Here is a 24,449-nt window from a genome sequence, read left to right as displayed (position 1 = left end):
CAGCCACAGATGCAGGTGAAACATCAGGAGAAAATGCCACTGGAACACGGCCATGCAACCTGGAAAACTCACAATACCCTAGTGATTCCGGCCGTGAAAGCCTTCAACAATATTTTAATCTGTCTATGCCTTTTTCTTCCACCTTTACTCCCAAGGAACTACATGGATCTTATCCATTTAGATGAATCCTGAAGCAGATTAGGTTGAAAATAAATGACTTAGCCAAAGTTTATGGTACAGTGGGGTCTGTTACATTTGATTTAAATGTGTTTTTCCCTTACCATCTATGCCAGCATGATGCTGGCAGGGGATGATGGGAACTGTAGTCCATAACATCTGGAGGGCTGCGAGTTTGACACCTATGGTCTATGAGATGTCTTAGGTGTTATTGCAAGTACCTGGGCAGAAGAGCTAGATTCAAGGGCCAGGGCAGAAACTCTCTTAATCAGACTTAAGGTTGAATTTAATTAGACTACAAACTGCTTGAATCCAGTCTAGCAAGTTTCTCCATTCCTTAGACTTTTATATGTCTAAAGAAGGCAGTTGCCGCAAGGAACTGGAAAACACTAAGAGGTTCCACACAAACACCTTCACACTGGTACAGCTATCAAAACACCCAGGGCCAGTTTCATAACAACAATAAAGGGGAATGTTTCTGTAGTAAGAACAGATCTTTTTACAACCCAGAAAACCCACAACATCCTAATAAATCTTTTGAACCCGTATTCAGCTTGCAAATTTGTTAGCTTTCTGTATTTGTCAGCCCTTGACTACATCTCCAGAACAGCTACCCAAGTAACTGTTTGAGGACTTCGAGAACTCATCTTAGAATCACAATTCCCTGCCCTCTTTCCAGTTTCTCCTGTGTTGGGAACAAGGAATTCCAGCCTGGAAATGCACAACTGTCCTTGGCAATATAGAAATGACATGAAGTTGTGTTTTTATTGTATTGATTCTGTGTATCTGTTGATTTGGTTTATGTGTATTTTTAGCAGAGGCATAACAAGGGGGAAAAGCGCCCGGTGCACTGGTGCGTCCTCCGCCCCAACCCCGGAACACCCCCGCCCCAGAACACCCCCACCACGCCCCCAGAACGCCCTCACCACATTCCCACAAGGGGTGCACCCCCCTTCCCCCCGTCCTCTTAGAGCTACGCCTCTGATTTTTAGAGAAGTGTCACGTGCAGATAGCTTCATAGCTGGTCATAAATTAACCTCTGAAGTGATCAAAATAGGGTTAGAAATGCATTCCTATGGTCCTGGCTTCTTTTCCAATCTTGCCAGGCCAGTAATTCTGCCCATTGTCTCCTCCTGGCGCGATCCCTTTTTCAGTCTTTTCTGTGGTTTTGGGATTGTGCTTGCAAAGAGTCAAGAATCCCCAGCCACTGTGCTGACTTTCCCCCCGAAGCTGCATTCCAGATATGAAAACGAGCCGCAGTTCTGCTCTTGTTCCGCACTGATGGATGGATGTCAAGGAAACCGCCCTTCTGCAAACGGTGCGCCGGCTGACAGTCCCAGTGGAAGAGGGCTGTCATGGAAATGCAAGTTCCTAACGGATGGCTGCGTGTTTCAGTAAATTTAGAGCAGTCCCACCGTGGGTTCTGAAGGTGACGAATGAAATCTGGAGGGGGCGATTTTGAGCCAAAGTTAAGCACTTGGAGGTCTCCTTGGTTTCAGTGGGAGATTAACGCATGCGGTTTAAATTCCTCCATTGAAATCAGTGGGACCTAAAAATGCTTTACTTTCATGAGTTGTGCTGTGCAGTTTCCACAAATTACAGAAGCATAGTGGGAGCAGGGATGCCAGGTAACAGCATCTTGAGCTTCTGAAGAAGACTATGGTGTTTCTGTTATGGAGACACAATGTGGAAGGGACCTTGGCCCTCCTTCACAACGGAAGACATTGAAACGCGGACCACAGTGATCATGACTCAGCAGGACTTTTGTGACTTTGGGTGCTTTGGTTATGTGGGAATATGGTTATTTCTTTGCCATTGGCTTGTCAAAGGGTGGAAGAGGGGGAGACACAACCTTACCAAGGCAGCAAGTCGTAGTAAGGAGACAGGGAGCAACGTGTCATGGTCCCCTAGTGACCAGACTGTACCCTGTTCCACAGAAAGATGATAGTTTGGTCAGTTGAGGTGCAGTGCTTGGGAAAGTTGTATGCTTCCGCATTAGAATATAGTCCCAAATGAATATCAGAATTATCATTCATTTTTATGCATTTGCCTTTGTCAAAACATGGTTCTTTGATACAAGAGTATTCATGTTTTTTTTACTTTCAGGTAGATGGGTCAAGGGGGGAGGAGCAGGACTAGGTAGGCACTAGGACCCAGTCAGAGTATTCGACAACAAAGAACGTCCAGCATGCTTTGTTCTGTGGTGGGGAAATAACCAATGTACTGTCATCTTTATGTGGAACAAAGTATAGCAAGTGAGAAGCAGCTGGTTGAATGAAGAGATCTCACTTCGTGGGGAGGGAGAGGCAGTGAAAGGGGGCAGGCAGGCACCAGTGAGTGAAACTAGCAATGGAGGGGGGGCAGTTTTCAGCAAGGAGCACCAGTGAAAGACATTTCTATTCCTTTCATCTATGTCCTCTTACTTCTTTCCTAAGAGCTCTGTCCAGCTCCTGAACCATCCCAGCGCTGTTTCACACTGGTTGGAGTCAATGGGGAAGAGACGCAGCAGCAACTGGTCCCCAGCAGGTGCCATGTTGGAGATCTCTGACCCGGAGGGGTGGGGTGGGCTTGTGTTACGGGAAGAAACTTGAACCCGAAAGCATACTTAATAATAATGTACAGATGACTTTTAAAGCTCAGATCAGACAGGCTTCGCCAAGGAGGGCCAGTCCTGCTGGGAACCTTTCTGTAATTTGTTGTTGCTGCCCTGTAATCTCTGCAATTCATAATAAAATAGGCTCACCCTGGGTCATGTAAGTCCTCATGTAGAAGGATCATCTCCAGGCAAACGTGAGATCTCAACAGAGATTTTCTTCCTTGGCATTAGCAACATGCCGCTGTTTGTATTAGCCGGGTGGCAGCCCTGGGAAAGGGCCTTTATCTTGGCCCATGGAATAAAAAAAAACCCCTTGTACTCTGGCTCTGCACAGATGGCTCTGTTCTAAGCAGAGGCTAAATCGGGTTATGTGGTGGTTTTGAGTTCATTCTGCTGTGATATAATACTCTGACTGTATTTGTCCGTTGTGCAGTCCAGTTGCTAAAAAGCTGCACGTACATTTCTCTGAGGTGTTAAAAAAAAAGTCAAGGTAACACTCCATCCCTTCAGAATTCCTTCTTCCAGAATCACCACGGTTGTCCCAGCTTGTTGACGTGTAGGGAAAAGATGGATGGTGTTTCTTTTAACTTCTGTCTTTTGGCGCTTACTTAAGACCCATAGTGCTTGCCGGGCGGATGGCTAGCGTGTCTCTCAAGACACGTAATTAGAGAAGTCTTGTCTCCTTGTACGTACAGCTCCTGAGAGAGCCCCAACCCTAGCATCTTCTACAGAAAGTGCCAGTTTTCTTTTTCCTTGCTGATCAAGCATTCTGTGCATGGGGAAACCGGCTGTATTTTTGCAAAGAAAAAATAACAAGTTTGTTGGTTTTTCTTTGTTATCTGCCTCGGCCTGCCATGCGCCGGGCAACTAAAATACCAGCAACTGTATGTTAAATAATAAAATGTTGGCCCTTTAGTGAACTGCTGTTTATTATATTATATAACATGCCCCCATCTGCTATGTAGTTTTTGTAAGGTGAGAAACTGACATTTTGGTCTGTATGGAAAGCTAGCTCATTCAAGTTTTGCCCGCTTGTTCAGAGGTCTTTAAACCTTCTGCTTGATGTCGTCATCTTTTAGAGAAGATCTAGAGCAGGGGTCGGCAACCTTTAGCACCCAAAGAGCCATTTGGACCCGTTTTCCACAGAAAAGAAAACACTTGGAGCCGCAAATACTTTTTGACTTCTAAAATGAAATAACACTGTCTTTATTCTCATGCAGGGAGAAGTTCCCTTCTTTGGGGCCCATTTTTACCCATCAAAGCAAAAGGGGGGGGGGTCTGTTGTTTTGTACATGATTCAAATGACCAGCAATAGAACCCCCGTTTCACACATTTCTCTTTTCTTGTGTTGAAAGACACTGATTATGCCCCCCCCAAAAGAACCCCCTCAAATTCCACTTGGATGGTGGATCAAAATTGGTGCCTTTAATGGGGTTGTCAACTTCCGGGGGAGCCCTGAACTTCTCCCCCCTCTGAGAAAATGTATGCCATGGAGGGTGGACTCGACAGCCATATTCCTCACTGAGCATGGCCCCCGCCCTGGTCTTAAAAGCCACAGAATCTACCCCCAAATGTCCTGGGATTTGCCTGCTAGGAGTTGGCAATCCGCGACAACCATGGCTGAGGATGATCCCAGCCTTCCTCCCTTCCACGATCTACAAGCTTACCCTCCACTGGCTTACTCTGAAGTAAACCTTCCAAGATCCACATGCAAGGCTTTCCCTGTGCGCTCCTGCCCTCCTTGGCAATGCAGAAGCAAACAATTCCCACCCACCCCCGCCTCCCCATCAAACAGCCCCAACGAGTGCAACCTTGCAGGGCTGCAGGAAATAACTCCTTTAAAACCTGACCTTGTCTTTCTCACCTGGACTCAGCCAGGCTGCCATCCGCCAGGAAAGTCCCTGGAGCTCAGTATGGCTGCTGGGGGGTCTGCAACCCAAGGTGGCACTGCTGGTGTCCCCCATGTGGTCCTGCCCCCCAAGAAGGACCCGGGGGAGGGGGAAATGAGGCCACCCAAAGCAGGGTCAACCCCTGGTCCCCCATTCAAGGGGGCAGACTGAAGTTAGGATTGTGCTGAAAATCTGCGCTCCTGCAACTCCCTCCCATTTCCTGCCCTTCGCCGCTCACTTGTTCAAGAGGATCCACCAGTGGTGCTCTGCCCCAGCCCTGCACCGTCATCAGCCAACCAGGCCGCTGGGACAGGGAATCCAGAAGTGGTTTGGGATAGCTGTCTCGGGCTGTGCCTCTCTAGGAACAGGGGTTCTTTCCCATTAACCCTTAGGGCAACTCTTTGAAGGAGGCTGAGAGGACCCAAGCCATGCGGAGCTGCAGGGCAAGGATGAAAGAGCCGCATGCAGCTCCTGAGCCTCAGGTTGCAGACCCCTGATCTAGAGCCTGGAGGCTTTTGAGGGATAAAACCTGTGCTTCCAATTGTGCACGGAAGGGAAAATGCAACCCCCTGTATTCCACGCATACATTAATCCCTGTTTTACGTCTCAGTTTCCATTAGAATAGTATGTGCCAGGAAAATTTAACAATTACTGTGGATGTGCAATCCATGCATCCGATGAAGTGAGCCATGACTGAAAAAAAGCAACCGATGGAATGGATGCTGTTTGCTTTTAAGGTGCAATTAGACTCCTGATTTATATTTGAGGAAGGCAGAGGTGTCCTTTCCTCTTTCCCTTTCCCTTTGCTTTCCCCCTGCTGTCTGTAAATTTGTCTGAATGTAAACAGTGCATCAGAATTCATGATTATATTGGGCTGACGGTGTCGGTATTTCAATAATCTATGTGAGGCCAGGTGTGCCATCTGTCAGGAAGCAAATATTATTCCCAGTTCGACGGCTATTGTCTTCTGTCTCTCCCTCCCCTCATCCTTCTATTTGATTCCAGACAGTTCTGATTTCAAGGCACCCTTTGAGGTTTCATTTCACCTATAACCTTGCACTCCTGAAGAGTCAAGGTAGTGACACATCCCTCGACATGTTGCATCCTGCCAGAGAGGTTTCTATTTCAGATATCCTGCTCTCTCACCGGTGTTCTCACTCTATGCCAAGGGTAGATTATTGACAGATTGAAACCCATCTGTCACGTTTGTTTACCACATGTGGCGTGAAGCTAAATATTCTGGAACTGTGATTCTGGTTAGAAAACTGGGGTAGTGAAGACAGCAAACAAACAAATTGAACATGAAAAGTGTTCTTTGGTTAAGGTTTATTTTTCACAAAGGGAAGGAAGGAAGGAAGGAAGGAAGGAAGGAAGGAAGGAAGGAAGGAAGGAAGGAAGGAAGGAAGGAAGGAAGGAAGGAAGGAAGGAAGGAAGGAGGGAGGAAGGAAGGAAGGAAGGAAGGAAGGAAGGAAGGAAGGAAGGAAGGAAGGAAGGAAGGAAGGAAGGAAGGAAGGAAGGAAGGAAGGAAGGAAGGAAGGAAGGAAGGAAGGAAGGAAGGAAGGAAGGAATCCAGAGAACTGACTGAGGTCTGTCATTCAGTAGCACTTCTGATTGTGTCTCCTAGGCCCCTTCTGCACATGCAGAATAATGCACTTTCAATCCACTTTCAATCCACTTTGCAGTTGGATTTTACTGTGCGGAATAGCAAAGTCCACTTGCAAACAATTGTGGAAGTGGATTGAAAGTGCATTATTCTGCATGTGCAGAAGGGGCCATAGAGTGGCTGGCTGCTCGCACAGTGGGCTTTCCTGCTAGTGAATGATAATTCTCATATTCATCCGGGACTATATTCTAACATGGGGGCATACAATTTTAAACTGCTGCATCTCAGCTGACCATACTAATATCTTTAGCTGAGACACAATATAGTCAATCTAGTTTTCTACAAGCCTCTATGCAGTGGTGGGATTCAAATAATTTAACAACTGGATGTTTGCGAGCACCGTTTTAACAACTGGTTCTCCCAAAGTGGTGCGAACCAGCTGAATCCCACCACTGCCTCTATGGCTTTTTTTAAAAAAATCCCCTAATTCCTTCGTTTTTATTTTATCCCTTTACACTTTGTGCTTCTTTTCCCGGAGGAGCGGGAGAAGGCGAGTGGTCCTGCTTCACTGAAATAGATTCAACTTTTAAACATTCACCAGAAAGCAGAAAAAAAAAATTTGTAGAGTCCAATTATTTTCTCCTGTCTTCTATATATAATGCAACCCCTTAAAAGTAGAGCTAATTAGAGTGGCTCTAATGTAACTGATGCATCTTGTTCGAAAAATAGCTCTCATCAGTTATCAGCTTAATTTCAGGCACAGCTCTTCATTTTTCGCCTTTGACCACCAGCTCCTTCCACTGGCAGAGTTATTTCCCCCCCTGGCCCTAGCTTGTGAACATAGAAGTCATCCAGAGGTCTCCTCCCCCCGCTCCAGTCTCGGACCCTTTGGTATGGAAACACATGCCTGCTGCTAATTGGGTAAAGTAGCAACAACGGTAATCACCGGGATTTACTATCCCTGTACATAGGTGTGCATTTTTTGTGTGGTGAAGTTGAGACTTTTTCATCTCATCACATGGAGACACCACCTGGGGCTGGCCTTTGCAACGCTGTTCAACATGCAAGCGGGTTCATATCTGCTGTCACTTCAGCAAGGCATATTTTTGGATGCCACAGCAAAGACCTGGGGAGTGGGTTACTTGCAGTGTAGTCTCTTTGAGAACTGGCAGGAGCTTAAATGACTATCGCCCTCCCAGAGGACAATAAACGAGGTGCTAACCTTGTCTTGGCACCCTGCGTTTTGAATACTTGGGACAACAGCGTAGACACCTCTCCTCATACGGTCTGGATTCATTTGGCCATGTCTGGACACCCACAGCCAAACAAATGTGTCACACTGTCTATGGACAAGTGTAAACAAAAGACTAATGGAAGCTGTTGTTTCCAGAAATGGGGGGTTGTGGTTGCGTGCCGAGTCCTCTGGGATGAGGCCACCATGGAATTGGGAGGCAGTGTAATTTATGGCTGAGAATTAGAAGGAGCTTTGCTCTCCCAACGGCCGCTCATCTGAGCGTGTTAATTAGCCATTTGCACCCAGTCTGCATGTAGGGAACTGAGACAATTAGCACAGATCATAAAGATAACTACTCTGCCGAGATTCTCCTGCCCTTATCTTTTAGTTTTGGGTTAAGCTGTTGGTTAGCACTGACTTTGTGCTTTATGTTCAGTGACGTAGTGGTGATGTACTCTAATCTGGAGGAACTGGGTTTGATTCCCCGCTCTGTTGCCTGATCTGTGCAGGCTTATCTGGGGAATTCAGATTAGCCTGAGCACTCCCAACACACGCCAGCTGGGTGACCTTGGGGTAATCACAGTTCTTCTGAGCTCTCTCAGCACCACCTACCCCACAGGGTGTTTGTTAAGAAGAAGAAGGAGGAGGAGGAGGAGTTTGGATTTATATCCCCCCTTCCTCTCCTGTAGGAGACTCAAAGGGGTTTACAATCTCCTTGCCCTTCCCCCCTCACAACAAACATCCTGTGAGGTGGGTGGGGCTGAGAGAGCTCCGAAAAGCTGTGACTAGCCCAAGGTCACCCAGCTGGCATGTGAGGGGAGGAGGGAAAGGAGTTTGTAAGCCCCTTTGAGTCTCCTTACAGGAGAGAAAGGGGGGATATAAATCCAACTCTTTTTCTTCTTAAAATAAAGCCCGTAAAAATGATAAAAACAATTAAATGTCAATAAACGTGATTTTAGTGCCCCACCACCACTGCCAAAATTATTGGCTCTTGACCACTGAGTATTGGCAAAGCTATCTAATGATTTTTTTCAACAAATGCAGAGATTATGCCCAGATTCCTTGGGCATGCTTAAAAACAGTTCATTGCATTTGAGTCTCTATGAAGGGACTTGGCTACCGTTGAACATGCTAGAAGTGTTTCTTTTGAATTCATCAGGCAAAGCAACTTCAAAAATTTCAAAGGTTTACAGCTGGATCTTGGATGGTGTTTGAAGTTCAACATCTGTCATTTGGGTTGGGGTGAACTCTGCCCACTGGAAGGGCCGTGAAGATTTTGTAATGGTTCTTTTCCCCCTAATTGAGGCCCGTCCCTTTTCTTCCCAAACAGTGCCATCACTCTAGAGAATCAGCTGGTCATCCTTGCAACGTCGATGGCGGATGGAGGATCGTACTATGTTCAGGCAGTCAACGAAAGAAATGGAGAGAACAAGACAAGCCCGTTTATTTATCTGAGTGTGACGAGTAAGTACCAGAATTTCATCAACTAGATACTGAAATGGGGTTTGCCTGCACAGTGTCACAGAAAGATAGTCTCCCTCCTTCTGTACCAACAACCAAAACAGCTTTAAGAATACTTCTTATCCACAGCTGCAAAAGGGCGATTTCAAAGGCTCGGTCTAAAGGCTCGGTCTATACCTGCAGCAGAATGAAGCGGTAGAATGGGGGTGCTTCCCTTTAGACTGCAGGTGTGTGACACATTTTGAAGGTGTGTGTCACATTTTGAATCTATCTCAATATTAACTTGCTTCTTTCCATGCAGGTCTTTTTAAAAAACACACACACACTTGCACACTGAGGCACGTTGTTGAGTGACTGTTTCCTGCCTTTTAAAATCAGAATTCTGGGAGGAGTTCTGTGCTCTTTCCCTCTCAGTGCTCTGAAAGGCTGTCACGGTTAACATTTGGTTGAGGAGACCCCGTAATGATTAAGAAGGACGCTGTCATGAAATACGAAAGGATGGATGTTTTTTATTTATGCCGTGTCATAGCCCTGTCCCCATCTAAACAGAGTTGAAGGCAGGCATCAGCTGGTTCAGTTGTTTTAATCAGAACAGAGAACTGGATACAGGCAAAGATAACCAAGGGTCCCAAGCAAGAACTCAAAGGAAGAGTCTACAACAAGAGTCCAATGTAAATGCACAAGGATAGTATAAACAGGGACGCCTCATATAAGCCCTTCTGACCCTCAAGCTGTTAGAAGAAGAAGGAGAGTTTGGGTTTATACCCCACCTTTCTCTCCTGTAAGGAGACTCAAGGTGGCTTACAAGCTCCTTTCCATTCCCCTTTCCACAACAGACACCTTGTGAAGTAGGTGGGGCTGAGAGAATTCTGACGAACTGTGACTAGCCCAAGGTCGCCCAGCAGGAATGTTGGAGTACATAAACACATCTGGTTCACCAGATAAACCTCCACCACTCAGGTGGAGGAGTGAGGAATCAAGCCGGTTCTCCAGATTAGAATCTACCTGTTCTTAACCACTACACCACGCTGGCTCTCAGATATGATCTGCTGAGGCCCTCCTTTACTTACAGTTTCCATAACTTTGATATGGTCATTCGTTGTCTTCAGTGACCTGCATCTACATGTAAGAACCGCTGTTTTATTTTGCAGTGCTCCCTCCGCCCACTTTTTCTCATCTATTTTGGGATGAAGTCTATGATTTCATGCTGTAACGGGCGCTAGGGAAACCACTATTCAGAAATGCCAAGAAGAATCTCACTGAGCGTGGGTGGCTCATTCCTTTGCATTTTTCTCGGTCTCAGCCATAAATACAGTCATTATCCTGACGACCTGAGTCCTATATAAACATTCACATAAGCAGAGGTCTGAGTTAAATGTGACCAATCTTTGAATAGGAATGTACTTCTTTTCTCCTTGTTGGCGTTGATAGCCTAATGGCCCCCAGTGGAGACGGGATATTGAGGAGCGGGTTCTAAATTGTTAAGAACATTTTATTGCTGGGCAATTACGTGGCACGTGCCACTTTGCCACTTTCTTCTTGGTGGCTTCGCTGCTCTCCTTATTTGAAAGTGATGAGGAGTTAGCATCTGGTCATAATGGTCCAGTGACTGTTACATTCTTTTGCTTCTTTCTCTGGCATTCACCACATCTTACTTGAGGCATCTAGCTGTGCCTCCTTAATCATAATTCTAAAAAAAGTTCTCTGCTTGCATCGCACCACTGTCTGGATTATGGGAGCTAGCATGGTTGGTTCACACACTAGCTTTTCAGTCTGAAATTGTAATGATTTTGAAAATGATCTAATCCAGGGTGTCAAACATGAGGTGAGGCAACGCCTCTCTTGCTTCCAGTCTGATCTGGCAAGACACCCCCCACCCTATGCCAACCTGGGCTGTGAGCCAGAAGAGATATACTGAAGAGATGTAACCATAGGGTTTTATTATACAAACCAAGGCTGATTTCGCATGGGCCAAAAACAGTGGCGTGAAAATGGTATGAACACTTTTACACCGTTTTAAACCCTTTTACACCATTTTCACACTGTTTTCACACCTCTGTTTTTGGCCCATGCGGAATGAGCCCAAGATTCAGATAATGGGCATCCCGCCGCATGGTCTAAGTCCGTGATGGCGAACCTTTGGCACTCCAGATGTTATGGACTACAATTCCCATCAGCCCCTGCCAGCATGGCCAATTGTAGGAGCTGATGGGAATTGTAGTCCATAACATCTGGAGTGCCAAAGGTTCGCCACCACTGGTCTAAGTTGTAACATATGGTGCTGCAAACGGTCCACTCCTCTTCTTGTTTTCACAGATTGCAAATGAAAGTAGGCATTTTATGCCAGTTTCATTAGGTTAAGTGCATCACAGAGCATGGTGGCGTGGTTAAGAGCAGGTGCACTCTAATCTGAAGGAACCAGGTTTGATTCCCCACTCTGCCACTTGAGCTGTGGAGGCTTATCTGGTGAACCAGATTAGCTTGTGCACTCCAACACAAGCCAGCTGGGTGACCTTGGGCTGGTCACAGTTCTTCTGAGCTCTCTAAGCCCCACCTACCTCACAGGGTGTTTGTTGTGAGGGGGGGAAGGGAAAGGAGTTTGTAAGCCCCTTTGAGTGCCTCCTACAGGAGAGAAAGGGGGGATATTAATCCAACTCTTCTTCTTTTTAAAGGGGAAAGAAACCTGGCTTCCTAAATATGGTTCATACTATTTTTTAAAGGCGTTATGTAATATTTAACGGATACTTCTTGAACATAATGTCCTGTCCTGTGCCTGACTTCTGCATGTGAAACTATGCAAGACACAGCTTGTCAACTTCCGAGGAAGGACCTGTTTTCACTTACAGAAGCTGGGTCACAAAGAGACAAGGAACAGAGATGGAAACTCCATGTAGATCTCATACAGTGGGGGTCTACATTTTCTCTGCACGTTTGGTCGGCATTTGAACGTCCTTGGCTTTTCCATTTCAGGACAAACGCTTAAATGATGGGGGGCGGGTGTGGAGTGTTGAACATTGACTGGATTCTAGGGCAGGGGTCTGCAACCTGCGGCTCTCCAGATGTTCATGGACTACAATTCCCATCAGCCCCTGCCAACAAGGCCATGCTGGCAGGGGCTGATGGGAATTGTAGTCCATGAACATCTGGATAGCCGCAGGTTGCAGACCCCTGTTCTAGGGGAAGACTGGGAGCAGGTTGACGTTGGTTCAAGCACTTCCACATCAAACATCCGCATTCAACAGAGGCTGAAACTTAGCGGGATGCTCATCCACAATAGTCGCTCGAGGCAAGTTCCTGGTAGTCTGTTGCCAAGGCCTGGTATTGCTTAAGTCCTGCCTGACAGCTTACGATGGCAGTTCCCAAGATAGCTATTCTGAAATGCTCTCCCGTTCCACCATTCACCTGTGTAGACTCTGGGAGAATGCACACAACAGCCAGTGTTCTCAGGAGGGCTGCATTGTTTTCTGAGGAGCTCTGTATAATGGAAGCCAAGCCCAGACTTACATGTAGCTTTTGCCACAGGCTTTTTTTGTCCCACCTTGTAAAATGCACTTTGCAATTACACTTCCCACAGCCTTACTTACTTGCTCGAAAAGTCTTGACACAAAAAAAGGTACCGCATAACCCTTTCTCTGGCAGCCCGGGAAAAACAGCTCTACTTAGAATTTAATGACATTCATTTATACCGTAAGCTTTAATGGTCTGTATTACATAACCACTAATGCACTCTGTAGTTCATTTTCGGATCTTAATTAACATTTGGGAATAGTCTGTCTGTGGCCGTGTGAATAAAATGTTTTACAGTGTGCTATAGGGTGAGAATGGCGTGGACATATCAAGAAAAATGGAGTTTGTAAAAGAGATCCAGGAAGGCTGGGATTCTGGTGGACTTCTGTCTGACAATGATGAAAAGAATGGGGGTGGGGGGGGGGCAGGGACTGGGAGGAATGGAGATCCAAAGTATAATTTTGCCAGCCAGGAGGTTAGAGCCATTGGTGTCAAACTCAGGCCTTCCAGGTGTTCATGGACTACGATTCCTATCAGCCCATGCCAGCAGGGCCTGAGTTTGACACCTATGGGTTAGAATCTTGATCTCAGTTACACCTGTGATACTTTAGTGCCCTGACAACTTCATGTTTCAGAAATGCTGAATGTGTATGATTACTATGTTGTGGGGTTTCCAGGTATGACTGTGTTCCAGTAGCATTTTCTCCTGATGTTTTGCCTGCATCTGTGGCTGGCATCTTCAGAGGATCTGATGGTAGTAAAGCAAGTGGAATGTGTATACCTGTGGAACGTCCAGGGTGGGAGAAGGAACCATTTGCATTGGTTAACAAGTGTAAAGGGTGCAATTAGCAAGTGTGATTTGCATGTGTTGAGTGGGATCCACCCATTTTCGCATATGTAAGTAACAATGAAGTTGCACAATCAATTAGTGAGGGCATCTGCAGAGCAGTTGCCTGGCATTTTAATCTATTTGATTGCTCCCTGCCTGGAGACCTCCTGTGTCTGGGTGGTGTCCATTGTCTTGATTCTAGTGTTTTTCAGTACTGGTAGCCAAATTTTGTCCATTTTCATGATTTCTTCTTCCCTTCTGTTGAAATTGTCCATGTGCTTGAGATTTCAGTGGCCTCTCTGTGTAGTCTGACATAGTGGTTGTCAGAGTGGTCCAGAATTTCTGTGTTTTCAAATAACATTCTGTGTCCATCTTGGTTTATCATGTGTTCTGCTATTGCTGATTTTCCCGACTGTGTATAATTTGCTAATACAGTTCTTAAGTAAACAAAATAACAGTGTGTGCCTGAGATTAGAAATTGGGGAGGGAGGGTGTTAGATCAACTCAATACACACGAGCAAAACATAATTGGATTCCAGCAGGAGACAACTCGAAAGAAAGATACTTTTATTTTGATGAATCCTTTTTTCACTATGGCTGATGCAACACAGATAGATTGACTTACAAATATTGCAAGGGAAGACGGAAAGAAAGTTGCTCGAGTCCATAATTGAAAAGGCACATCTGGCTTGCAAGGGGCTTCCTCCTCCCGTCGTGCGGCAAGTTGGATTTCTTTTGCAGCAGTAATCACCCAGAACTGTATCAGCTGCTTTCTACTGGACTGTTGTGTTCAAGTTATGGAATATCGTGGTGATGTCACTTCAGGAGATGTACTAGTCAGTCAGATATTTTTGAGCCCAGTTTGTACGGTTAAAAGGTACAATGCTGGTTGCCTGCATTGACGTCCCCCCCCTCCCCCCTGCCTACGAGGGCTTTGAAAAATATAAAGTAAGATTGATGAAATATTTAAAAACCTTGCCAGCCAGCGGTTCTGAAAAGTCAAAAGATAATAAAGCCAATTATTATTTAACGAAGATAAATCGCCCTCCCAAGCATTGCAAGTGTAGAGGAAGAACCTATTGTCCTGTTGATAAGATTAAAGTAGTGCGAGGACTAAAATTAAATTCTTGGCTTGGTTATAGTGTAATTAATTTGAAATATAAGGATGTCATGTTGGCCTGGCTGGTTTCCACTTGGAATAGCAAGGCATTTTGTCCCAGGCATTAAAGGTGCAGCAATTGTGTTAAATAGCCCCATGCTCAAATTTGTCTAGTTATTCACTTAGCCTTAAATCACAGTACAAACTCTGAAAGAGGCGAGTAATAGAGGTGGGGTTCTACTGTATCAAATTTAGTTAGACTAGAATTATCTGCAGTGGCTCAGATCAGCTATTGCACAAAACCACGATTCAGCTGTAGGTTAATGTGATTGTTTGAATTAAGTCCATTCCCCTATCTTTAGTTTACTTCGTTCAGACCAGGATCCACAGTCAGAATCTCCTGGGGAAGGGAAATCCGTTCCTTCTCATCCTCCGCTTTAGCACTGGGGTTTGATGAAGTTGCTTTTGGTTGCCTAGGCAGCTCAAAAATGGTGGCCTCAATCATGGGACCACTTTATGAGAGGCTGTGAGATCTCAGCATTTCAAAAGTTTTTGATATAATTTAATTCCACCTTTTACTTTTTTTCGTGCAAATCTAGGCTTTGCAGCAGCCTGTTTCCTAGTCACCAGTGACCCCCTCCCCTTGCTTGCATCCTTTTTCATCAGCAAGGGTCTGCCTCCTATGACAACACATATCTATTTTTTTTTAAATCACATTATTACTATGTGTGTCATCAACTTCCTTTTTAGCTATTGACTCAGTGTATGTGGGTTTGATTCCCTACTCTTCCACCTGAGTGGTGGAGACTTATCCGGTGAATCAGATGTGTTTCTGCACTCCTACATTCTTGCTGGGTGACCTTGAGCTAGTTACAGTACTTTTTTCTTCTTCTTCTTCTTCTTCTTCTTCTTCTTCTTCTTCTTCTTCTTCTTCTTCTTCTTCTTCTTCTTCTTCTTCTTCTTCTTCTTCTTCTTCTTCTTCTTCTTCTTCTTCTTCTTCTTCTTCTTCTTCTTTTTCTTCTTCTTCTTCTTCTTCTTCTTCTTCTTCTTCTTCTTCTTCTTCTTCTTCTTCTTCTTCTTCTTCTTCTTCTTCTTCTTCTTCTTCTTCTTCTTCTTCTTCTTCTTCTTCTTCTTCTTCTTCTTCTTCTTCTTCTTCTTCTTCTTCTTCTTCTTCTTCTTCTTCTTCTTCTTCTTCTTCTTCTTCTTCTTCTTCTTCTTCTTCTTCTTCTTCTTCTTCTTCTTCACACCATCCTTTTCTGAATCAGTCCTGACGTGCTGCTCCACCGTACCTCCCCTGCCCACGTTTGCTTTTCAGTTGTGACATTTTTCAACGCTGCCCTCTTTCCAACAACATGCTTGTGAAGATAAAGCATTATTGAGTCAAAGAGGATAGCTTCTTCTCAGGAAGGAGGGCTTGCTAAACCATAATTTCTGTTTGCCATCAAAGTTTGCTGAAATTGGGGAGGGGGGGATGAAGGGCAAAGAAAGATCTGTTTTGAGATTTTAATGGTGAGGCAGAGTCAGCAGATGTGGAAGATATAGATGACGGTGTCTTGAACATATTGTTGCATGAATTTTTGATGCGGCGTTGCGGCAGCTCAGGTGTGGAGGGGGAAACGAAAAAGAATGCGGCAGACTCTCCAGGTAATAGTGCTCTGCTGTGGTCAAACTTGTACTGGATCTATAAACTTGTCAAATTGCTTTTATTCCATGCCATGGGGGGAGAGTTTACATTTGCCAAAGCTCAGCCGATCAGTTGGGCTAAAATGAAATTAATGCTTCAGTGAGATTTTTTTTTATCTAAAAAGAAAGTATGTGGAACAGAGGTTAAGAACGGTGGGTGGGGGACGGGAATGGATTTCTCGGCAGCAACTGAACTTCATAAACTATTGGTTTTCTCAACAAGTATGATGGGAATCCAATGTGGCCCCCGATCAGAGTGCTTTATGAGTTATGCCATTTTAAAATCTCGCTCAGAAATAATGACATTTCATTTTGCTCACTTTCTTGATAACCTTTAAAATTTCTTGCTGTCAACCAGAATCCCAGAAAAAAAAAATTCTGCGGTGATTGTTCTGTCTGGGGCGCCTGTCAGGGGAGCGAGTGTGCGCTTTATGCTCCGGCAATCATTCGATATTCTTTTCTCATCTTGGAACCTAATTTAAACGGGCTGTACATGTGTTTAGGAGCTGAGTTAGATCCATAAGGATAGCATCGGCAGAAATGCCCTGGTGTGCTGCCATGTTAAAAAATTTATCTTGCCGCTGAAATCTTCCAGCTGATTCTTGGCTCCGGTGCTTTGTTCATTGGATGCTACGTTTGAAGAAGTTGAATGGAGAGAAGTCCAAGCCTCTGTAAACATTAGCTTGAAATTTGTGGCATCTTTCTTTAGTGTCAGCTATGTGTAATTTATCACCTGTGAATCTTGTTTTGATGAGTTCCAGCCACACTTGGCCATTGATGCATGTATCCTTGTTTTGCACGAACGTAATTTCTGACTTTATAAAGTCTGGCAGCAAAAGGCGTCCCATCCTAACTTGAACGCCTGACCCTCCAACCAGGTTGGTCTTCAGGACAGCCCAGCCAGTTTGTGTTCTGCTGACTAGGCAGTTGTCAAGTTTCGTAGCCACCTGGGAGGGAAGAGCTTGCATTCATTACCAGCATTGATGACTGCCAGACTCGTTGGCGGCATCATCTGGTGCCCTGAGGCTGTTCTGGGAGTCAGTTGGTGCAGCAGCAGCCGAGCATGTCATGTTTGGCTGAGGGAGACTCCGTTTCACACCAAGCAAACTGTCACATGCTATCACATGCTGTGTCATCAGCCCCCTCGAACTGGTATGAGGACATGACACCTGCGAGACACAGTGTCTCTGTCAGAATTGGCACAGCAGCAGCAAAGAAATTGGGCCATAATACAGGGACACAGGTAGCCCTGGCTCCCAGTCAGGCATCACTGTGGGATCTACACAGGAGAAAGCTAATGTATCCTTCTACTGAGACCTTTCTAATGGTCTGTGGATTTCCATAGTTTTCCACGGTGGAGGCAAACAGCAAAAGGCTTTGCTCAGTCTGTCAAGACTATGGCCCCTTCTGCACACGCAAAATAATGCGTTTTCAAACCACTTTCACAACTGTTTGCAAGTGGATTTTGCCATTCTGCACACCTTCAAAGAGCACTGAAAGCAGTTTGAAAGTTCAATATTCTGCATGTGCAGAATGAGTCTATGTCTCCATGCTGTAGTCCTTTCTGGGCATGACATCCATATTTCTCAGGGCCCTTCCAATCATGCATCTCAGCAGCAACTTAAAGAACCTGAAACTGCCATACGGAGCCTCTTGCACTGTGCAGGGCATACTCAACTGCATCCTCAATTGATTTATCGCCTTCTGCAAGCAGGCCCCAACAAGACTGGAACAAAGGATGGCATTTGTTTTAGCTGATTATAATCCTGAGGTTACTGAGGAAGTAGTGGGATTTTTAGCAATTGCGTCTTCCAAAAGAGTTTTTACAGGACAAGTGTGATGCCAATTCATTAATTTTATGGTGTAAAATGATTTTATACTTTTTTACTGCCAGTAAAGTTACTTTTGATTGATCAATCTACTGACTGACTGATTGGCACATATTACCCACAATTCTCCTGGTATTCACATTTTGTGAACAAGAAGAACCCATGTATTTATCATATTTGTGCTCCTCTAATATACATGAACAGGAACCTTGAAGGTCAGTTGGTGCATTACTGAAGCGGTTCATGTATGGTAAATGGGCATCGTTCATAGTTCACATAGTGTGTCAACCAGGTATATTGGAAGCATTGCAAGCAAACACACACTTCCGTGAGGCACTGTAGGTAGGCTTCTGACACTTATTTTTGTGTTTTCCGAAAAGGACTTACAGAGGCCCCTTACATTTGAAGTCTCCAAAAACTTTTTGCTGCATCAAAATTTGCTTTGTTGTGTTTTGTGAAATGGCCTTTCTTAAGTTTTGACATTTGCAAATACAATTTATAAGCTTCATGCAATTCCTATATTCAGCCCGAATATATATCACTATATTTGCTTGCAGTGCACTTTTGGAATCCCGTTGGGACGTCTCCTACCCTTTTATTTATATCTGGCGCACACAATTAATCTTTCTCTATCTCTAATCACTTTTGCTATTACATTCATTGCAGTGATTTGTTTCCTATCTCTGTCGCGGCGCTGGGTTTGATATGTGGTGATAAGGGCTTCTTAGAGGACACAAACAAGGAAAATCGGAAATTGAATTTTTCCTTGCAATCATTATATAAAAACGTGGCAGGCATCAATTACACACGCCATCCAGGGAAATATGGTCTGGCGCAAACTGTGCTGATTTGTTTATCTTGAAGACTGGCACACTAGACGTGCCTCCCAAAACTTTTTGTAGCTTCGGGGGAAACTTGTGGGAGACATGGCGACATTCTGGTTGCAATCCCAAAACAGGTTGTTTCCGCCCAAGTGCCCCCACACAATTTTTGTTCACACTTGAAATGATTCCTGGCCACCATTTTCAGTTTTTCCCTGTCCCCCACCCCACCCCAGTGCACTGACAAATCGGAGTTTCTATGCTTCGCAGCCTCATGCTGTGATTTCCCAAATCTTCTGTAGTCAATGCTGTGACGATTAGGCCCACAAAAATCACCCCCCCCCCAAAAAAAAACCCTCGCTCTGAAATGCTCCAAAAACAGGGCAAGGGGCTCATGGAGGTAAGGAGTGAGTTCACAAAATGGCCCCATTGAGGAAGTGCAGGGAAGGCACAGAGATGTAGAAAATACTTAAAAGCGACCTCACAGCAAACGAAGCTGTTTTTAACATATTTCAGCCAGAGAATCATTAAAAAAGGGAATTCATTGACAACGTTTTGGGACTGCAAATAAAATGCTTTTTTTTGGGGGGGGGGAATCAATGCAGAACTCCTCGGAAATATTTTATTTCCTGCCTCAAAATGTTTTAACGTGTTTGTGTGGAAAGGGCCACAGTCTCACCCTGACTGCCTCTGGCATCAGAGCCTGGGAACTCTCCTTATCCAAACCCCTTGCCTGTAGGCTTGGTTAAAACAAAGCAAACCATTCATCCCTTCCTTTGTCGTGCCTGGCTGAATCCTAGAATCCAGGTCATTCGTTCCTGCCCTCACATCTGTTTCTGCCCCTGAGGGGTTCCTCTCTCACTCATTACTTCAGAATCTGAGGCCATTTCCTTTTGTGTCTGGTCCTTCCTGGCTTCCTTTCCTTTCAGCCCACCTGTTCCTGAGCACCGGTAGGATGTATCTCAAGAGGGACTGTAACTTCTCTCCAATATCGTGGGAAAGCAAGTTGAACTGATCTCTGCAGAGTGTATCTGCATGAGCTATTTTTTGTGGGATTTAAAGGGAGGGGGGACACAGGCAGCCCTTGGCAAGCAGCCCTCGGTTGAAGCCATGTTTAGATATTTGAAGGGATGCCATGTTGGTGAGGGAGCAAGCTTGTTTTCTGCTGCTCCAGAGACCAGGAGTAGTGGGTTCAAGGTGAAGGAAAAGAGATTCCACCTAAACATCAGGAAAAACTTCCTGACAGTCAGGGCTGTTGGACAGTGGGATGCACTACCTCGGAGTGTAGTAGAGTTTTTTTTGGAGTTTTTTGGAGGTTTTTAAAGAGAGGCTGAATGGCCATCTGTCAGGAGTGCTTTGATTGTGTGTTCCTGTATTGCAGGGGTTGGGTTTGATGGGTCTCTTCCAACTCTATGATTCTGTGATTCTAAGCCTATCCAACTTCATTACAGAGCCAAGCTCTACCCTTAGGAATGCTCTTGGGGTGACTGCATACCCTGGAACAGACGTCTTCCTGCTAGCAACAAGGTCTAAAAGCATTTATTTTCACTGAAAATTGACATTTGTGGATATTGAAGCCAGGATTATAAATATAAGTTCAACCACTGTTAAGCTCTTAATAAAATTACTGCAGTTTCTTGAGCGGTTGCAACGCCACAGTTAAAGGTTAAAAATTCCCAGATAATGCCGGGTATTATTCTATTATTGGACTAGAAATTTCATTAAAGCTGAATAGTAATGTCCCACAGTGACCATTTCCTTGGGTTGTTAGATGACTTAACTACAAATAGCCCATAATAAAGGACTGTCAGTTTCTCTCAGTGCTGCATGCCCACCCAAGCAGTAAATATAAACTAGAATTATTTAAAGATCCTGTTATGAGACAGCTTAATTAGACTTGCATTAAAATCGTTTGTCAACTATGATTTCTCAATAAGGAGAATATAGAATACAGCATTCTGAACACAAATTCATTTCCTGTGCCTCTGTACTAGTTTGAATGGAAAAAAAATTCAGTGTATATGTTTGGGTTTCTCGACAATTCCCATATCCTGTGGGCGTTTCTACAAGAAAATTGGGGGGGGGGGGGCTCCACCAATTTACTTGCTTTGCATATTTCCTGCAGATCTTTTGTTCGAGTTCTTGGGCTAATTCCAGCAGAGCGGGAATAAAACAATGGATTTAAAGCATTTTCCCTTAGCAAATTATGCCAGAGTCACTTCATATGAGATTGATTTTTGAGATGGAAGACAGAAATGTATTGTCGAAGGCTTTCACAGCCAGATTCAATTGGTTCTGGTGGGTTTTCCAGGCTGTGTGGCCGTGGTCTGGTAGAGCTTGTTCCTAACATTTCGCCTGCATCTGTGGCTGGCATCTTCAGAGGTGTATCATAGAGAGAAGTCTGTTACACACTGTGTCTCTGAAGATGCCGGCCACAGATGCAGGCGAAATGTTAGGAACGAGATCTACCAGACCACAGCCACACAGCTCGGAAAACCCACCACAACCAGAGACAGAAACCTGCACTTGCCGAATGTGGCATACAGCAGGATGGTAGATCCTGGTAGGTTGAAACAGAGAGTGATGATGCGGGGCTCAGTTGTGATTCTTTCCCCTGATGCCTTGTCTAATGGTCACCTAGTCTCAGATGGCATACTGGAAGGTAGACTCCTGAGACAGAATCCGTTGCCTAACCCGAACCCAAAGTGGGGGGTTTGCAATTCCTGGCACCAACTGTTGGTTTCCTGGCTTTCATTTGCTTCTTCCCAGAGCAAAGAGCCAGTTTTAGTTTTCCTCCTCTTAACCGGGGCAGAGGGTGCTTCAGAAGGACCCGTGGCGATCCTTTGTGTTTTCTGAGCATCCCTTCAGAAAATAGCTACAGATTCTCAGCCCAGTATCTTGTGATTGCCCCAGTCTCTGGTGGCACTGGTTACAGATTCTTTGTGTGTCTTTGCACTTTGTCCCAGTCCTCTTGAACACTAGAGGGCCGCTTTTGAACCATTTTCTACCACTTCCTCGAGAAATTTAACCTTTTTAAGGGTTAGGTTGCTCTAGGCCAGGGGTAGGGAACCTGCGGCTCTCCAGATGTTCAGGAACTACAATTCCCATCAGCCCCTACCAGCATGGCCAATTGACCATGCTGACAGAGGCTGATGGGAATTGTAGTTCCTGAACATCTGGAGAGCCGCAGGTTCCCTACCCCTGCTCTAGGCCATAGGTGTCAAACTCAGGCCCAGTTGGATTCCCCTTGGATAAAAGTCTGAGTTTTTATGTGAGTTAAGGTCTGTGGCAATGTTAATCTGTGGCATAATTCTCAATTCGCCCTTCCTGCTGTGGCCCCGGCTCTGAATGTTCCATTTGGCCCCTGCTAGTCATGTTCTTGCAAGCGCTTTTTGGCTTGTGTAGCGGCAGGGAATGAAGTGGGGCCTTGGGGAGGTTTCATCAGTGCCCTTGCTGTCAAATGCAGGCCCCCAGGTGCCTGACGTCGCACGGATCTTTGTGTAAAGGCAGAACTAGCAAGAAAAGACAAGATCCACGTTGCTCTCCCACTCAGGCATCATTAAAATGGGAGTTGCTGCAGAGCATTATTTGTACCTCTCAGGGTTTTTGTTTGTTTCATGGAACTCATGCAAGCCAATCTCCTGCAGCTCTGACCCTAGCCATCGCCTCAAGGTACGGCACTGAAATATGTGGACAAGATCCCCCCCCCCTTCTTCGTTTATCCACAATTAATGATCATAAGGCAAAATGCCATTTGGTTTGCAGACTCGGCAGTCTCTTCTGAACATGTCACTTACTTGTGCTTTGCGGGCCCATTATTTCTTAACAAAGAAGCACTTTGCAAAACTACCGGGGGGGAAGTGTTTTATGTAAGCGACGTTCTTCCTTTAAATGAACAAATGCAAGGAGCTGAGACAGTAATTTTTAAATGCTCATACAATTTTCGTTTTGCCAAACCTCATCTAAAAATTTTAATGTGTGGAAGCGAAGGAGTTGACTTATAAATGTTAATAAATTGCGTTCTTGTTAAACCTTTTTCTTCTGGCTAGATTAAAAAAAAACACAGACAGTGCAGTCTTTCTCTTATGGAAAAAGACAGGCACTGGGAGAGGTTGAAGCCAGGGAGCATTTAGACTCTCATGTGTCTGTTATATGCCAGCATGGTTAAGAGCAGGTACACTCTAATCTAGAGAACCGGGTTTGATTCCACGCTCTGCCACTTGAACTGTAGAGGCTTTTCTGGTGAACCAGATTAGCTTGTGCATTCCAACACGTGCCAGCTGGGTAACCCTGGCCTAGTCACAGTTTTTCGGAGCTCTCTCAGCTCCACTCACCTCACAGGGCGTTTGTTGTGGGGGAGGGAAAGGAAAGGAACCCACTGAATTTCTGGGGTGAGTGGAAGTTTGAACCCAGGTCTGCCTTTCCATCTTGTACTGACCTGTGCATAAAGTTCAGTTGGCATCCATCTCTTCATGCAAGTGGTAGATGAAAAGGATATCATGACGGCACATGTTGTGTGACCTAGTTCCCACTATATACAGTGTAAAGTGAGTGAACCAGGCAAGGTATCAGTGTAAGAAAAAAGGAGGGTGTTCCCTTCCCTGTGTTGTCCAGTTGGCCACCCAAGTGTCTGTGCAGCAGATGAAGTAATGTCAGGCCTGCACCATACTTGGCCTGGCAGTTCACATGTCCACAGCCTCAATGCAGATGGCCCAGCTATTATCAGTGCCCAGGGCCATGGGGCCTCTTTCTTTTGCTCGTGAGTAACTAGCAATAGTGCTTAAACAGTTTCTCCTTATCTGCCTTCTTAAGGGAGTAAACTGCCTGTCCCAAAAACAATGTCTTTTTCTCGCTGTCCTTTCACATGCTGATATTATGGGAATGCGAGGGTGGGGGGATACTGGGTTGAGTCAAACTGTAACCTTCAGGTATATACCAGGGGCCAGAGAGCCAAACCCCAGTTTCGGCTATCTGGCCGTTGGGCTGACACAGCTCTAAGAAAACTCTTGAACTATTCTTGAGACTTGTTATTGACTGGGGTAACAGACCCTTACATTTAGCTGAAACTGATTGGGTTTAGCCGAAACTGATTTAGCTGAAAGATTGGGTTGGGGGCTTTTGGGACTCATTGCAGGTCCAATGAAGTCAATGAACACAAGTCCCTCATAATCAGGCTTGGGGTGATCCGAGCGTTGATTTATTGGGACGTTGCTCAATGTATCCCCATTTTACTGTGAACTTCTAGACAAGAAGTTCTTTGGAGGACAATATTCTTCAAAAATGTGCCTGTGTCTGAGTAGTAACACATAACTTTGGGGATATACACTGTCCAATAGGATTTTTAAAGTATATAGTTCAGTCAGCACTGTTTTAATATATTAGGTTTATAAAGGGTTGGAATTCAGTTAATAGAGTGAGTGACAAGAAGAAGAAAAAGGAGAAGCTGCCTTTGATTCCGCGAGAAGAATGAGATCAGATACTTCATGATTGAAAGGGATATTTGCACTTCATAGGGTAATTCAGAGGAGTATTATGGGATTTGACAGACCTTTTTGGACCCTGTGGTGTGTACTGAATTCCTCACTTCAGAATTGAGTTTGAGAGAAAGGGTCTTTGGACAATTTATACATCTTTGTTCTAGACTGAGATGTCGCTGATATCCTATCATTAAGCAACGTTACATGCATGGCTGGCCAAGCGGCAGGGCTATTTTGATCTATC

General features: G+C 45.0%; 1 protein-coding gene across 6 annotated transcripts in view; it reads left to right on the top strand.

The window, feature by feature from the left end:
- The window catches only part of SDK1 (sidekick cell adhesion molecule 1), a 536,293-nt gene that overhangs the window by 221,148 nt on the left and 290,696 nt on the right, over positions 1-24,449 (top strand). For all 6 annotated transcript variants that reach the window (XM_048493601.1, XM_048493596.1, XM_048493599.1 and 3 more), the window contains one exon: positions 8,830-8,963. In XM_048493601.1, the coding sequence (XP_048349558.1) occupies positions 8,830-8,963 (134 nt within the window). The remainder of the gene's footprint in view (positions 1-8,829; positions 8,964-24,449) is intronic.

Source organism: Sphaerodactylus townsendi, linkage group LG04 (genome assembly GCF_021028975.2).
Source record: "Sphaerodactylus townsendi isolate TG3544 linkage group LG04, MPM_Stown_v2.3, whole genome shotgun sequence".
In the NCBI taxonomy this organism is placed as follows: Eukaryota; Metazoa; Chordata; class Lepidosauria; order Squamata; family Sphaerodactylidae; genus Sphaerodactylus; species Sphaerodactylus townsendi.
This window is presented reverse-complemented; position numbering and strand designations above follow the sequence as displayed.